At 33.7% G+C, this 15,031-nt stretch overlaps 2 protein-coding genes across 2 annotated transcripts; both read left to right on the forward strand.

Moving 5' to 3' along the window:
• The first annotated feature begins 370 nt into the window (after window positions 1-370).
• On the forward strand, window positions 371-794 carry LOC140035771 (protein FAR1-RELATED SEQUENCE 5-like). Its single transcript, XM_072077141.1, has 2 exons — window positions 371-670; window positions 783-794. The coding sequence occupies exons 1-2, from the start codon at window positions 371-373 to the stop codon at window positions 792-794; spliced, it is 312 nt and encodes a 103-aa protein (XP_071933242.1).
• Window positions 795-811: 17 nt separating this feature from the next.
• LOC113707802 (protein FAR1-RELATED SEQUENCE 9-like) lies at window positions 812-4,874 on the forward strand. Its single transcript, XM_072077142.1, has 5 exons — window positions 812-2,470; window positions 2,572-2,643; window positions 4,356-4,421; window positions 4,506-4,643; window positions 4,788-4,874. The coding sequence occupies exons 1-5, from the start codon at window positions 812-814 to the stop codon at window positions 4,872-4,874; spliced, it is 2,022 nt and encodes a 673-aa protein (XP_071933243.1).
• The last annotated feature ends 10,157 nt before the right edge of the window (window positions 4,875-15,031 follow it).

The raw sequence follows: 15,031 nt of genomic DNA on the forward strand, positions 1-15,031 counted from the left end.
TTTGTTATGTTACAAGTTGATATAAAGGGTGTACACATTGTTATAAAGTGTGAACATATGATTTTAAAGTATGAAAATTCTGATATTATGTACAAATTGGTTATAATATTTGTTTGAAATGTATATATTTTGTAGTGAAATATACTATGCAAATTATTAGAGTTATGTGATTACCTATTACAAAGAAGATACACATCCATAAAAATTATTTTACAAAATGTTGTAAGGTGTGTACACGTCGTTATAAAGTATGTACATATGTGAATACAAATAATTAAGTGCTTATGATGTGAATAAAGAAATAAAAAATAAATATAATTGTTTGTCCTGAAAAACAATAGCAAAAAATGCTTTTGTCGAATACAGGACAATGGAAGAAGCATTGTGTCCTAAGATTGGCATGGAGTTTCAGTCAGAAGATGAGGCATACAACTTCTACAATAGGTACGGATTAGTTGTTGGGTTCAGTGTTCGGAAAGACTACTTGAACAAGGATAAAGACGGTGTAGTTACATCGGGAAGGTACACATGTTGCAAAGAAGGTTTCAAACCACGGTACGAAGGAGATGTAAAACCAAAGAGAACTCGGGCTGAAACAAAAACCGGATGTGAAGCTAAAATGGGGATAATTTTGAACAGAGAAACAATGAAGTATCAGGTTCGAGATCTGGTAATCGAGTATAATCACACACTACACATTTCAGAATGTGCTCATATGATGCGTTCGCAAAGAAAAGTAAGTATTTCTTAAGGAGCCCAAGCTGAGATTGCAAATGATGCAGGAATATCCTTGAAACAATCCCATGAACTCATGGGAAAAGAGGCAGGTGGATTAGGCAATATTGGCTACACTCGTGATGACTTAAAACGCTATCTACGAACAAAAAGAGAGAGAGGATTAAAGTATGGTGAAGCTGGTGCAATGCTACGATACTTTGAAGAACAAAAATTGGAAAATCCGTCATTCTTCCACGCAGAACAGCTTGATTGTGAAGAACAAATTACAAATATATTTTGGGCTAATGCATCAATGCTGATGGATTATACCTATTTTGGAGATGTGATTACATTTGACACCACATATAAAACTAACAAGGAGTACAGACCATTGGGCATATTTGTGGGATTCAATCAATTTAGACAATTGGTTATTTTTGGAGCAACTCTATTGTATGATGAGACCATTGAATCATTCAAGTGGGTGTTCGGTACATTTGTAGAGGCAGTTTGTGGAAGGCACCCAAAAACCATCTTCACAGATCAGGATGCAGCCATGGCCGCTGCAATTTCAGCTGTTATGCCTTCAACATACCATGGTCTGTGCACTTTTCATATTAGAGTCAACTTCATGAAACACCTTGGGAACTATTACAAGGATGGTAGTAATCTCCCATATAGATTTGGTGAATGTATGTATGAGATAGAAGATGAAAATGAGTTTATCATGGCCTGGGATGCAATGCTAAAAGAACACAAGCTCGAAACAAATGAATGGTTGTGTGGCATTTATGCATGTCGAAAGAAATGGGCAAAATGCTTCATGAAAGGCGCCTGGACTGCAGGTATGCGTAGCACCCAACTAAGTGAGAGTCTAAATGCTTCCATAAAAAATTATCTAAAACTTGATCATGATCTGGTTGAATTTTTCAAACATTTTGACCGAGTTGTGGATGAAAAAAGATATAATGAACTAAGAGCTGAGTATCACAGTCGACAGAAGCTGCCAATGTTGGGATTGCAACAGACTCCCGTACTGATCCAGGCAGCTTGTATATACTCTCCATGTATGTTTGTTGCATTCCAGAATAAATACGATGAATCCACTACAATGGTGATCTTGGACCAAAAGCATACTTCAATGCATGTGGAATACAGTGTCAGTCACTATGATGGAGGAAGGGCAAGAAGACTGATATTGAATCCAATAACTAAAGACATTACTTGTAGTTGTAATCTTTTTGAGCAGGAAGGAATCCTATGCTCACATGCTTTAAAAGTGTATGATATGGTTGGAACAAAGTTTATTTCTGATCAATATGTGACAAAGAGGTGGACAAAGAAGGCAAGGTCCGGAGGCAGCGTCGATTGCAAGGGTAGAGAAATATCATCAGATCCGTCTCTCTCTATTTCCCATCGATATAGGCGATTAGCACCCGAAATGGTAAGACTTGCTACCAGGGCTGCCATGTCAGAAGCCGCTACAAAGTTAGTCAGTAGCGCAATGTCTGAATTGTCAAAGAGAGTCGAAATGCTATTTTGTGGAGAAATAGATGAAATAACACAGAATAGTGCATCAATGGATCTATGTAAGGGAATACAGGTGCAGAATGCAGCTGGTCACTTTGTGACTCCAACAGGTTTGAAGAAACGAAGAGGCAAAAAAACTAAGAAAGTATTGCGTAGTTGGATGGACAGGTTTCACAGGCAAAAGAAAAACTCTAGATTGTCTGAGGCAAGCACTCCTGAGATGGTTAGTACCCAATCTTATTTTTGGACTTACATAACTATATCATTTCAATTGACTCTACTATCATAAGCCGACTGAGTTGTTGTATATTCTTCTCTTGTCAGTCATCAGAATCCTATCAACCTATCCAAAGCCAAACATCAAGCAAATGTTTGTCATCGAATAATTCTGTGGCAGTAAGTAGTTATTTTTATACTTTACATAATGTGCATTATAGTTCACTGTTAGTTATTTAGGTGTTACAAATTAATATTTTACTTGTACACATTGGTTATTAAGATATACATATTAGTGATAGGATGTTCATCACATGTTATTTATTTTTGACACACTAATATCATATTTTGTACATATTAGTTGGTACACATTACGACGATCTATTAATTTAATAGCATTTACATATTGTTGTTTTATGTGTACAAACTGATATATATGTTGTACGCATTGATTGATATCATGTACCACTGGTTATTTTGTTTTGAAATATCGTTATTGCATTTGGACACATGATTACACATTTGGATAAAATTTTTTACAGATTATTAATTTATTTGCTCACATTTATTTTTTCAATCGTACAAGTTACAATTATTTATCACCCGTTGATTAGTTTTGACATCGTGTTATTATTCTGGTACACGGGTGTATATTAGTTGGTACACAGTATGGAGATCTCTTGATTTAATAACAATTACATGTTGTTGTTTGATGTGTACAAATTGATATATATGTTGTACGCATTGATTGATACCATGTACCACTAGTTACTTTGTTTTGAAATATGAATAATTCTATTTGAACACATGATTACACATTTGGATAAAATTTTTTGCACGTTATTAATTTATTTTCTCACATTTATTTTTTCAATTACAAGTTACAATTATTTATCACCTGTTGATTAGTTTTGACATCGTGTTATTATTCTGGTACACAGGTGTATATTAGTTGGTACACAGTACGGAGATCTCTTGATTTAATAACATTTACATGTTATTGTTTGATGTGTACAAACTGATATATATGTTGTACGCATTGATTGATATCATGTATCACTGGTTACTTTGTTTTGAAATATGAATAATTTTATTTGGACACATGATTACACATTTGGATAAAATGTTTTACACGTTATTAATTTATTTTCTCATAATTAATTTTTCAATCGTACAAGTTACAATTATTTATGATCCGTTGTTAAGTTTTGACATCGTGTTATTATTCTGGTACACGGTGTATATTAGTTGGTACACAATACGGAGATCTCTTGATTTAATAGCATTTAAATATTGTTGTTTTATATGTACAAACTGATATATATGCTGTACGCATTGATTGATATCATGTACTACTGGTTACTTTGTCTTGAAATATGAATAATTCCATTTGGACACATGATTACACATTTGGATAAAAATTTTTACACATTATTAATTTATTTGCTCACATTTAATTTTTCAATCGTAGAAGTTACAATTATTTATCACCCGTTATTTAATTTTAACATCGTGTTATTATTCTGGTACATGGTGTATTTTATCTTGTACATTACAAACCATATCATTTGAAATTTATTTCATAGTTACTTTAATCTAATGCATTGGTTATGTGTTATATCCATAGTAGCCCATAAGTTTATAATATAACTTTACAATGTATTCATTTATGGTCACGTATGTACTGAATTTTGATTTTTGTTTAGATTACTTTTGGTTGATTTTTGTTTACATATTGTTAATTTAGTTGAACACGTTGTTATATATTATATACACATTTGCATCATAATTTTCGTACGACCTAACATCTTAAATTAAATTAGTTAGTTTGCTGTTATACACAGTGTTAGCATGACTTTGCAACTAATGTAATGTGCTACTCGTGATAACAGTCATTCAGTGAATCAAATTTTGGATCTTCCCCAGTTATTCACTCAGATATGCAGTCTTGTAGGATGGTAAGTCAGATATTGCAGTTGTATGGATAATCAAGATTTTGGACAAATTTACAGTATCTTATTCAGTACAATACTTAATGGTAGCCCGGTGAAGCTGGAATCACTCCTCAAATACTGAGTGCTCATAATATTCGTATTCAAGATCGTAACAATCTCCCACTTTTGCTTCCCAACGATCCTGTGAGCAAGACAAAGTACACAAGTTTCACCGAATTCTTAATGGTCAGTAATTCTTTAAAAAGCTCATTATTTACGGTTATTATTTAGAACTATTCTAACCTTGTTACAAGATTATTGTAGGGCATGCTTTTATGAACACTGAACTTTTGATTTAAATAATTTATTGCTTGTTTCAATGATTGCCAGACCCCCATTGTGGCCTCTGTGGAAAGGTCAAAGAGCAGTACTCTCATGCAATTAAGCGACGAAGAAGTGCAACTACCTACGATATAAATGGGTAGAAGCTAATTGCCTTCCATGAATATGTATGCTAAGCTGATGTATCTTGTGACCCTTTTGGAACTAGATTGGAACAATGTAATATTAAAATGATTGTTTTACTTTTATATTAGATAGTAGTTTGAGAATTGCAATCAATGCAGAATAGTTTTACACCTTTTACTTCTATTCAATTGATTACAAGAAGTTATATATTCATCGCGGTGTCCCAACCCTGTTTGCCGCAAACAAAAAATGAAGCGTGTCCCAACAGTATTGAACTTTGCTCCCAATACAAAATTCTATATGTCCCACTAGTAGTAAAAAGTTCATAACTAATGAACTTTGCTCCCAACAGTAATCCCAAAAGGAGATAATTCTACACAAGTACAAAATTCTATGCAATACAACTCATAAATTACTAAATATTTGTCAATCAATTATTACAACTGGCTTTTTCGTCGGGGAGGGATATTTAACAGCTCAAGGATGGATTCGGCCCATTCGTTATGCTCGGTTGCAACCAACATAGACACATATTGCACTCGATACTTCCACATGTTATCCTATCCAAGAATTGAAATAATCAGCACCACATATTATACATTAGTCATCATAAAAATAATTGCTACAAAAAAATTTCTATAAATCAAAATAATATATATACCTCTGTAATGCGTATGCCTAATCTTCCATTCCAGTGCTCTAGAAATTTCATTATGAACACACCACAATCATAGCTGAAACATGAGGTATACATTGTCGTGACAACCAAATTGTAGGACATACAAGTTTTACCTTACCATCCTAATAATATAACTTAGTATTTAGTTATATTTCAAGATAGAATATAAATAAACTTTTATTTACAGGACATATACCTATTGTGTGGAGACTGTTGAGGCACATCTGCGACTTGCAATACAAATCCCTCGAAATCCACCAACTTATCAAATTGTTTTGCTATTATTAAGCCCAAGGTTCGCTTCTGCAATATAAAAATATAATTTTCCTAATTACACTTTCTCACTAGTTATATAATATAAAGCCATGAAACAGATGCATTAAAAATTTAAGGTCTAAATAATGTTTAGATTTCACCAGTCGTCGTAAGATGTTAGTCTGTCAAACCCGTGATGAATCAACTCGTGAGTCAAGGAGATGAATAATGCTTTGTGTAATATCAAATGAGTATACAAACCAGTGACTTTTGTTCACCACTGGAACTAGTATCTGAAAATATAATGTGTTAAACTTTACAAATGCAACATCTTTGATATAAAATAAAAGGTATTTGATCCAGCAGTTATAAGAGATTGATTACCATATCGGCATTTGCTAGACTTGACGCATTATCTGCTCTTATTTTGAACCACTTGTTCAGTTTCGAATATAGGACATCATCAGACTTTTTCTCAAATCGGCCTACACCTTGAATGGCAGCCTACCCAACAAATCAATGAAATTGGATCGAAAGTCATACGATAGTTAGAAATTGCACGAGCAATTCATACTATTTAATAAACATTGGAATCAAATTTTCTAATAAACTAACAATAAGTGAAACTGTATATGCATGATGTTAGTTGCTGGTAAAAAAAAGTTGGTCATTATACTTACAACAACACATGGCTCGACAATGTATCGCTTAACCTTCATCAGTCTTTTACTCGCATCATTATTCAATAATCTTGCATACATATCAATGACCTAAAAGAGGGGTGAGTATAACAATAAAATATTTTAGCATTCCAAAAGGTGAGACTATCTCCACAACTACAGCAGTTAACTTAGTCAAATAAAATAATTTTTCTTTTTTCGTGGCTTACCCTATCTGATACCGAATGCTTCTCCCGCAAGGATTGCATATCTCTTCGGTTAAGGCTAAATTCGAACATAGACACTAATATCTCACTACATTGAACATTGAGTCAACAATGTTAAGTTCAATTATAAATGAATATGAATAAAAATAGCATATTACTCCGAATATTATTGCATGAAAAAAGATTTTACCTCTCATCTCCCGCGTCTTGCCATGTGAAATTCGCAATCTTCCGACTACATTGTGTCAAAGTAGCCTGGATTTGGAGCTGATAATCAGTAGACCTGATGAGGGTGTTGTGCCTTGTCGTCCGCAATGTCTTGTGCATTCGGCCATCTTCCGCATCTATATTAAGTCAAGAATAGCAAATGTTTTTGTAATGATCAATTTTTATATCATTTACAAAGTGCAATAACAAATGAAAGCAGAATTTTAGCTACAACATATATAACTTGCCTTCGCACTCTCTTTTTTTATATCTAGACCGACCCTTCCATTGTGTTGCAGCACATAGCGAATGCTGCTCTACTGTAGCTCCTGATGGGGAAGTTAGACCTGCATCCAAGCAATGAACTTCTGCAATTGCCTTAGCATCATCTTTTCCTTCTCTATCTTCGGGTTCACTTGCCTCATTTTCACCAAAATCCTCATTCCTATCCCCAACACACGTCTCGTCTTGGTTGTTTTCATATTCAAATTTGTCCGTATCACAATCTATAACAACCTTTGCCTTCTCATCATCGATCATTCGCTTTTTTGCCCATTTTCTTGTGGATCTAACGGCTATCTGGGAACATGATGGCATGGCACTACGATGCGAGCAAAGGATACTGGATATATTCATTACACTTTGTTGACATTCGATTGCTATCCGCTCAGCAGTTGCCGCTTTTGTATATAGAATGGCTAGATGAACCTGAATATAAAAAAATAAATGCAATTAATCCTCATATTCGTACAACTTCGGACATATTTGCATTCGTATTAGATTTAATTTGTTATCTTACAGCAATTTCTCCATGTCCATTATTCACCATCTGGCTAATCACATCCGGTGGCAGCTCAGTAGGTTCCTCTTCCTCTTTTTCTTCTCTGTTCGTTTTGTTTGACCCTACCTTTGTGGACAAAAAAGTATGTTGTAAGTTTCGTAAAGCAGTTAGCCGTATAATATACTAACTCAAATTCCAAAAATATCATTGTTTCAGTAATACTTACTAGCTTTCCTTTGCCAAATTTTCCAAGACCACCCAATTCTAGTGTTTCTCTTTCCATTATATTAGCATCAGTCCATGCTTTTGCTATAGGGCAGGTCCTACGAACACAATGATTGAGTATACTTACTCGATCATAATAATGTAGCTACAAAATAATAACAACTTATCCTTGTTAGATACAATGAACAAATATAAGTTAAGATCATCCACTAGTTGAGATTTCTTAACTTACCAGCAAAAATAGGATGCAACCTCCAACATTTTTGTGGGCATTGCTTTGCATATTCAACAATTTTTTGCATAAATCAGCTCTGACGAACTCAGCCCAATTGAATTTTGCTATTTCTGAAGTTGATTGTAAACTCTCCCATAAATTGGCTTTAATTTCAGCTCGTGTTGTTGGAGCAAGCAAGCACCCACATGCAAAAATAACAAATAATCTCTTGAATTCATCCCCGACCTCCATGGATATTAGCTCATCTTCTATATCATGCCAATTATACTTCTTCTTCCTAGGATAATGTGGTTCGCTATCAATTCCGTCATTTCCAGTATCTTCAACCGGCACTGGCCCCTCACCTGGAATTCCAAGAGCCTTTGCTATATCTTCTGACGTTACAGGCAGTACACGTCCACCTTCAAGTTGTATGTATGAGTGAGTTGGATTGAAATTATTCACCAACCACATGCATATCATACTTGGAAGGTTGTGGCATTCGATCTCTAGCAATCCACCAAAACCTATTTCTTGGATTGCAGCTATTTTCTCCCCATCAATACGCCCCACAAACCTTAAAAATTTAGCTGGTGTGCACCTAAACCTGTATGCCTATAAAAATAATATAACAATGTTGATAAAATTTACCAAATAACACTCCAATACTTGCACTTGCGCTTTGAAACTTCTAAATCATTTAATTTAAAAACAATAAAATTGTATACTACGTCCTTACTTGTTTCGGTACATCACTCTTTATGCTTTCTCCCCTGTCAGCTATAGACTCCTTGTAGCTTTTCATCAGTTCCTTATATTTCTTCATATCTTTTTCATTCTTCCATACAAGCTTCTCCTCATCAGGCAATTTGTTCCATGCATTTCTAGAGGCTATGTTTAGCTCCTGAATTGTTAATGCCTTTCCCTTCGCTTTTTGCTTGCGTGCGAAGTCAATCCTACCAACATTTAATATGATTAGATCCTATACATAGACTTTTGATTTTATCATGCGTTTTTTAACTAATTCAAAGCCCCAAATGTATACAATAATGCTTCTATAAAGTCATATATACCTGTATGCAATGAAATCAGTTGGTGGCCTCATCGGCTTTACTGGATTCTGGTCATGAAGTTCCTCAACCTGCTTGCCTTTATCTTTTGTAACATTCATCTTCTTGGTTCCCCGACGTCCCATTTCAAACTGCACCAAAATAAATGACATGAAAAAAACATAAGGGACAATTTCAATATCCTATCCCCTGAGGTTTCTTCACAGAAGTGTGATAATACACTTCTGTTGTTACAAATGTACAAGAGGTTTACATAAAATTACAAAATGTTCAAAATGAACTTCTTCAGAAAGAAGAAAGGTTAAGAATTCAGAAATATTATAATACATCTTTGCTGGATAAATATTAATTAAACATTATTTACACCAGGGTAACATTATGAATTTCCTCTGCAGAAAGAATATAAAATACACTTACATCTTTCCAATTTCAATCATACAACTTAGGAGAGATAATGTATTTCAAAAATAATTGTCTGAGTTTTGATTTGTTTTCACAACACACTAAATAGTCTGAAAAACAGCCTCCAATGTTGACAAAACTAAAAGCTATTTTTAACTTAATTATGGCATTTAAATTTATTCAGTTCGAAGACACGTATATGTATAAAAATATAGTGTTATTCTTCTTAGTTGATATTTCATTACTAGGAAATGAAAATTCAAAACTCAATATGTAATGCAACACTTAACTCCAAAAAAATAATAAAATAAAAATCATACCTCAAATTGTAGTATGTTCCTCCTTGTTCCACCTTCAAATGCAAGTACAGGCAAAAATGCCAAGGTTGGTCCTTTAATGTCCACAAGAAAGTTCTGCCATAACAGTTGTGGTCAAAAACTAAGTGCTTAAAGTGGACAAGTAACAGTGAGGCCATCAAATGTATACATGCATCTAAAGTTTGTATACCTGTATGATTGCGTTTCAGTAGATACAAGTTGTGGAATCATACCATGTTATAGATATACAAGCGTCACTAGTTATGGTCTCAAGAAATGATATGGACACGGCACCCTCTTATTTATCATATTGTTTCTCTAGATGTTTGTAGAAGCAAAATTTTTCTGATTGTGATCATAATAATATGTGGCAGGAAACTAGGAGAAGAATATTTCAGGAAAGAGGAAATAAATAGAATTGCCTGATGATTATGAACCTAAAACTGGATGTGTTTTGGCTCATTAGCTTATTTTCTCATAAAACAAAACTTCTACAACAAGTTTAGGGAAGAGAGGAAAGAGTAAATTTCACTGACAAGATAAATGCAGGTTTAATGAAAGCCAAACAAAAGAAATATGGAGTGCTTACATCTGATCTAGAATCTACCACAATCCCAAGAACTGTATCTCCAGCGCACGGTACATACTACGAAAAAAAGTGCTCAAATGAAATTCAAAATGTTTTTATGATAAACACAAGAAAGTGTTCTTAGACAAGAATCTAAAAGCAAACAGTTTCTTAAATTGAACATCATATCCTGTCTTGGTAACAGTAAAATTAAGTGGAAAGTTAAAGATTCAAGAGCGCCATCCTTTAGTATTTGTATTCTACAAATAAACTGTCAGCTGAAAATCTCATACCAAGCACTTGTAGATATCATTTAGAAAATAAAAAGGCAAGTACGAAAAGTGGATGGAAAAAGAAAAAAGGAAACACTAAGAACATTGAGTTCACTAGCAATGACTTCTTCAGTGGGATAGCCACTGGGGGGTAAAGCTAGAGACATCAAACTGTGACACTAGACATATAGCTAGTTTACCAACTTAAGAACCCAATTATCAGCTAAGACATTAGATGTATCATCTTCACTAAATGTAACCATTATCATAGTGCATTATGAACCTGAACACACTTATAAAGAAGAGAAAGGGATTGCAATGATGCATAACATCACCCTTCCATACTCTTTGCCACCATGAAGCCCTCAATCCTTCCCAGTTACTCAACTTTTGCACTATGTTGCATGATACTTCCATCAATAGAATGGATAAAAAGGGAAGAGAGGAATCCCCTGCCTTAAACCTGTATAGTTATCATATAGATCCTTGGTATCCATTCAGACTGGCTTGTAATCTGATGGTACAAATACAAAAGCAAATCATTGGACCTACTCTTACCGATTCCTTTGCAGCATTAGGCTTGAAGTTTCCAAATTATGCAATCAACTCACCCCTCCCCCCCTTTTTTCTTCCTATCACGTCCACTTTGACTGAACATAATACACTTATATTATAGATATCAATGAAGACATCCCTAGATAGTTTGTATACAAAATAAGATATGCAAAGAAACATACATGCATAAAGTTCAAAACTTAATATTTCAAGTACCCAAACAAGTTTATTCTTGAGAGTTTGAAAACCTTGCCTAGTCTTCTTTTATATGACAAAACACCCAGGGCAGGGGCAGTTAAGAACGCAGCTGCCCAGATGTTCCTGGGAAACAAATACACATGCACATACTGCAAATAAGTCACATCTTCACCACACATAATAAAATAAGGTTAAAGTGTTATGTCCATGCCTACCATATTCAATTAGGTATAGATAATTCCAAAGGGCTATCTGGAAATTTTGGAAAGAAACATGTATAAGTTATCCATATTGAACATTAAAGTCACCTACTTTACAAGTGATATCAAACTTTCTGTTACTACACAAATCAGATACAAGTCAAAATATAATAAACAGTGCTCTAAACGATTACTAGTGTACAACTCGAGGCCCATATTATAACCACATAGGATGTTCCGCCCATCCCCTCCATCTAGTAATCCTTTATCTAACAAATAGAACCAGGAGCTATATTTGATGAAACTGTGTCATAGCCATGGAGTGATCACTGAAAACAAAAAAGCACCGCCTTTATGTTACTATAATTTCTTTTAATGAAGATTTTACTTCAGAAATCTGAGTCCTAAGTGGCTTTATTATATCACAACTTAGCATCAACAATTCAATACTCCACTCAGAAGCCAACATTCACCTTCAACAAGATCAATGTAAATATCATTAATGTGATGGACCAACAGGCTACTCAGTCTTGCTACAATGATATTAGGCATATATATCTATGTAGAATTTGAGTATTCTCAAACTCTTAGATATTAGACCCACATAAACCTTATTCTGTACATAACGAAGAATATAGTTTCAGGAAATATAAGGACATATGCTAAGATATGGTGGCCAAGATTATCATGTTTAAAATGTTTTAATGATTTGAAACAAATTTTCCCACAACTGATAAAAGAAAAGCAAAACTTCTCCTAATTGAAAACACTTTCACTAACTGCTTTGCACAAAAAAATAAGTAATCATCTACCTAGATAAAGTCCACAACATCAGCCTTTCTCAGCAAGCTCATGCCTGAGAAATTTAAGCACAAAAACTTACCCTTTTCTACGAGCTTTCAACCCAATACTTATTTGGCTTTGAAAACCTTAGCACAGCATCACCATCCTGAAAATGATAGCAATGCAGCTTAAGTTCTCATTTTCATTGTCTTTCTGCATCTTCAGTTATAATTTTGGGCTCAAGCCACGATGGTTTTAAATAGAATTTAAGTTGATTGAATCAACTACTCGAAAAATTTAAATTTTAATGAACAAGACAACAATGGCAAAGGCAAAAGAAATTTTTCGAGCTTCTGGAAACCTTAAATTCAGCTTGCCCATCAATAGGCAAAAAAACCAAATATTTTAGCATATCATGATTGCCAAAAGAAAAAAAAACTTACAATTACCTTGAACAGAATATAATGCAAAACTGAACAAAACAGGATCAGATTTTTTTTTTGACAATTTCTCATCTTTTCCTTTCGTTCTTCTAATATTGCGGGTTCTTTGGACTGATTACTAGATTTTCAATAATTTTACAATTACATAAATTAATTAAAATCGAAATTAAACCACAGCAACTTAGGCAGCAAAAAATTGACATTAAAATTGAAAAGTTCAATCAACATAATTGAGAGGGGCAAAGAAAAACCCTAGTGAAAATGGAGACATTACAGGAGAAATTACTAGTTTGTTACAAGATAAAAATAAAAAATCAGGAAGAAGACATTACGAACCTGTAATTTCTGGTTAACAACGAAATTATTACTGATTACAAACTAGTAACAATGAAATTACTAGTTCGTAATCTAGTAACAATGAATTACGGACTAGTAACAATGAAATTACTAGTTCGTAATCTAGTAATCTAGTAACAATGAATTACGGACTAGTAACAACGAAATTACTAGTTCGTAATCTAGTAACAATGAAAATACAGAGAGTGAACTAAAAAAAATGTCAAAAAAATGAAGAGTATCAATGTTGTCGGTACATTACAAGGGCAACATAGGAGCAGACAGTGTAAAAGATTCCATCTTACCTTGGATTATGCAGTTTCTCCTCCTCCAAAATACACCGTGGGTCTTCTTTAGGACGAATTCAGACAGTTGTTTTGGAAATTAGCAGACAACGGGGAGTGAAATGGGAGTGATTTTGTGGAGTGAAATGGAAGTTGTTTTGTGGAGTGATCTTTTGCATTAGCAGACAACGGGAAAAGGGTTTGGGAAATGGGGAAAGTGAAATGGGGATTTTTGATAAAAAAGGAACTCTTCATTAATTATTTGGGCGGGATAAATTTGACGCCGTTTGACGATGATGCTCCATCCGTTTCTACAATTTTTATTTTTTTATTTGCCATTCAATAAAACGACGCCGTCTTCTTCAAATCATATAACTTTGTGACGTGGCTTTGTTTTGGCCGTTGATGATGGCTCACCACATCTTGGCCATGAAAAGTTTATAAGCGGTTGTCTGGCAACCGCTCCAGCCCCTTGTCCTCTCAAGGCGGGAATAGGAAAAATCATTCAAAACGTCCCTCATATTTTGTAAAATGACTTTTTTCATCTCTCATTTTTAAAAGTGTACTTTTACGTCCCTTACAAATTTACATTAGTCAAATTTGGTCCCTATCTAAATTTTCAACTGGTTTTTGGTCGGAATCTACCACGTACCTTGAACGTGATCATTTTTTAAGGGCAAAATTGTCAAATCAATATTTATATAATCTGATCCGTAGTCCCTCACATTTCACAAAATGAATTTTTTCATCCCTCATATTTTACAAAATAAATTTTTTCATCCCTCATTGATCATGTGTACGAATCACTTTTTTTTAATTCACATATATATATATCTATTTGATTTCACCTGAATAATATAAATAACATGTAACATATCTCTATTTGATTTCGCATGAACGTACGTATTGTTTAAGTGAAATTAAAATAGATATATGCAGGGATTTTAAAAAAATTGTTAATTTTTCACTCATGTTCATGGTGAAATCAAATAGATATATATATATGGGTTTTTAAAAAATTGTTAGATTTAAATCCATGTATATATCTATTGAATAGCATACGTACAACTATAATCAGTCTGTTTAGCTAAAATTAAATAGAGATATATTACATACTATTCATACACATGAATTTAAAAAAAAAAAAAAAACTATTCGTACACATGGTCAATGAGGGATGAAAAAATTCATTTTATGAAATGTGAGGGATGAAAAAAATCATTTTGTGAAATGTGTGGGACAAAACAATTCATTTTGTGAAATGTAAGGGACTATAGATGGATTATGTAAATTTTGATTTGACAATTTTGCCCCTAAAAAATGATCATATTCAAGACACGTGATGAATTCCGGTAAAAAATCAGTCGGAAATCTAGGTAAGGGCCAAATTTGATCAATGTAAATTTGTAATGTAAATTTGTAAGGGACGTAAAATTACACTTTTAAAAGTGAGGGACGAAAAAAGTCATTTTACAAAATGTGAAGGACATT

This window comes from Coffea arabica, chromosome 2c (assembly GCF_036785885.1).
Source record: "Coffea arabica cultivar ET-39 chromosome 2c, Coffea Arabica ET-39 HiFi, whole genome shotgun sequence".
NCBI classification, from domain to species: Eukaryota; Viridiplantae; Streptophyta; class Magnoliopsida; order Gentianales; family Rubiaceae; genus Coffea; species Coffea arabica.

Coding starts and splice junctions, on each gene's coding strand:
- LOC140035771 (XM_072077141.1), top strand. CDS start 371: ATGGAAGAAGCATTGTGTCCTAAGATTGGCATGGAGTTTCAGTCAGAA.
- LOC113707802 (XM_072077142.1), top strand. CDS start 812: ATGGGAAAAGAGGCAGGTGGATTAGGCAATATTGGCTACACTCGTGAT. Junction 2,644..4,355: donor CATCGAATAATTCTGTGGCA/GTAAGTAGTTAT, acceptor TCGTGATAACAG/TCATTCAGTGAATCAAATTT. Junction 4,422..4,505: donor ATATGCAGTCTTGTAGGATG/GTAAGTCAGATA, acceptor ACTTAATGGTAG/CCCGGTGAAGCTGGAATCAC.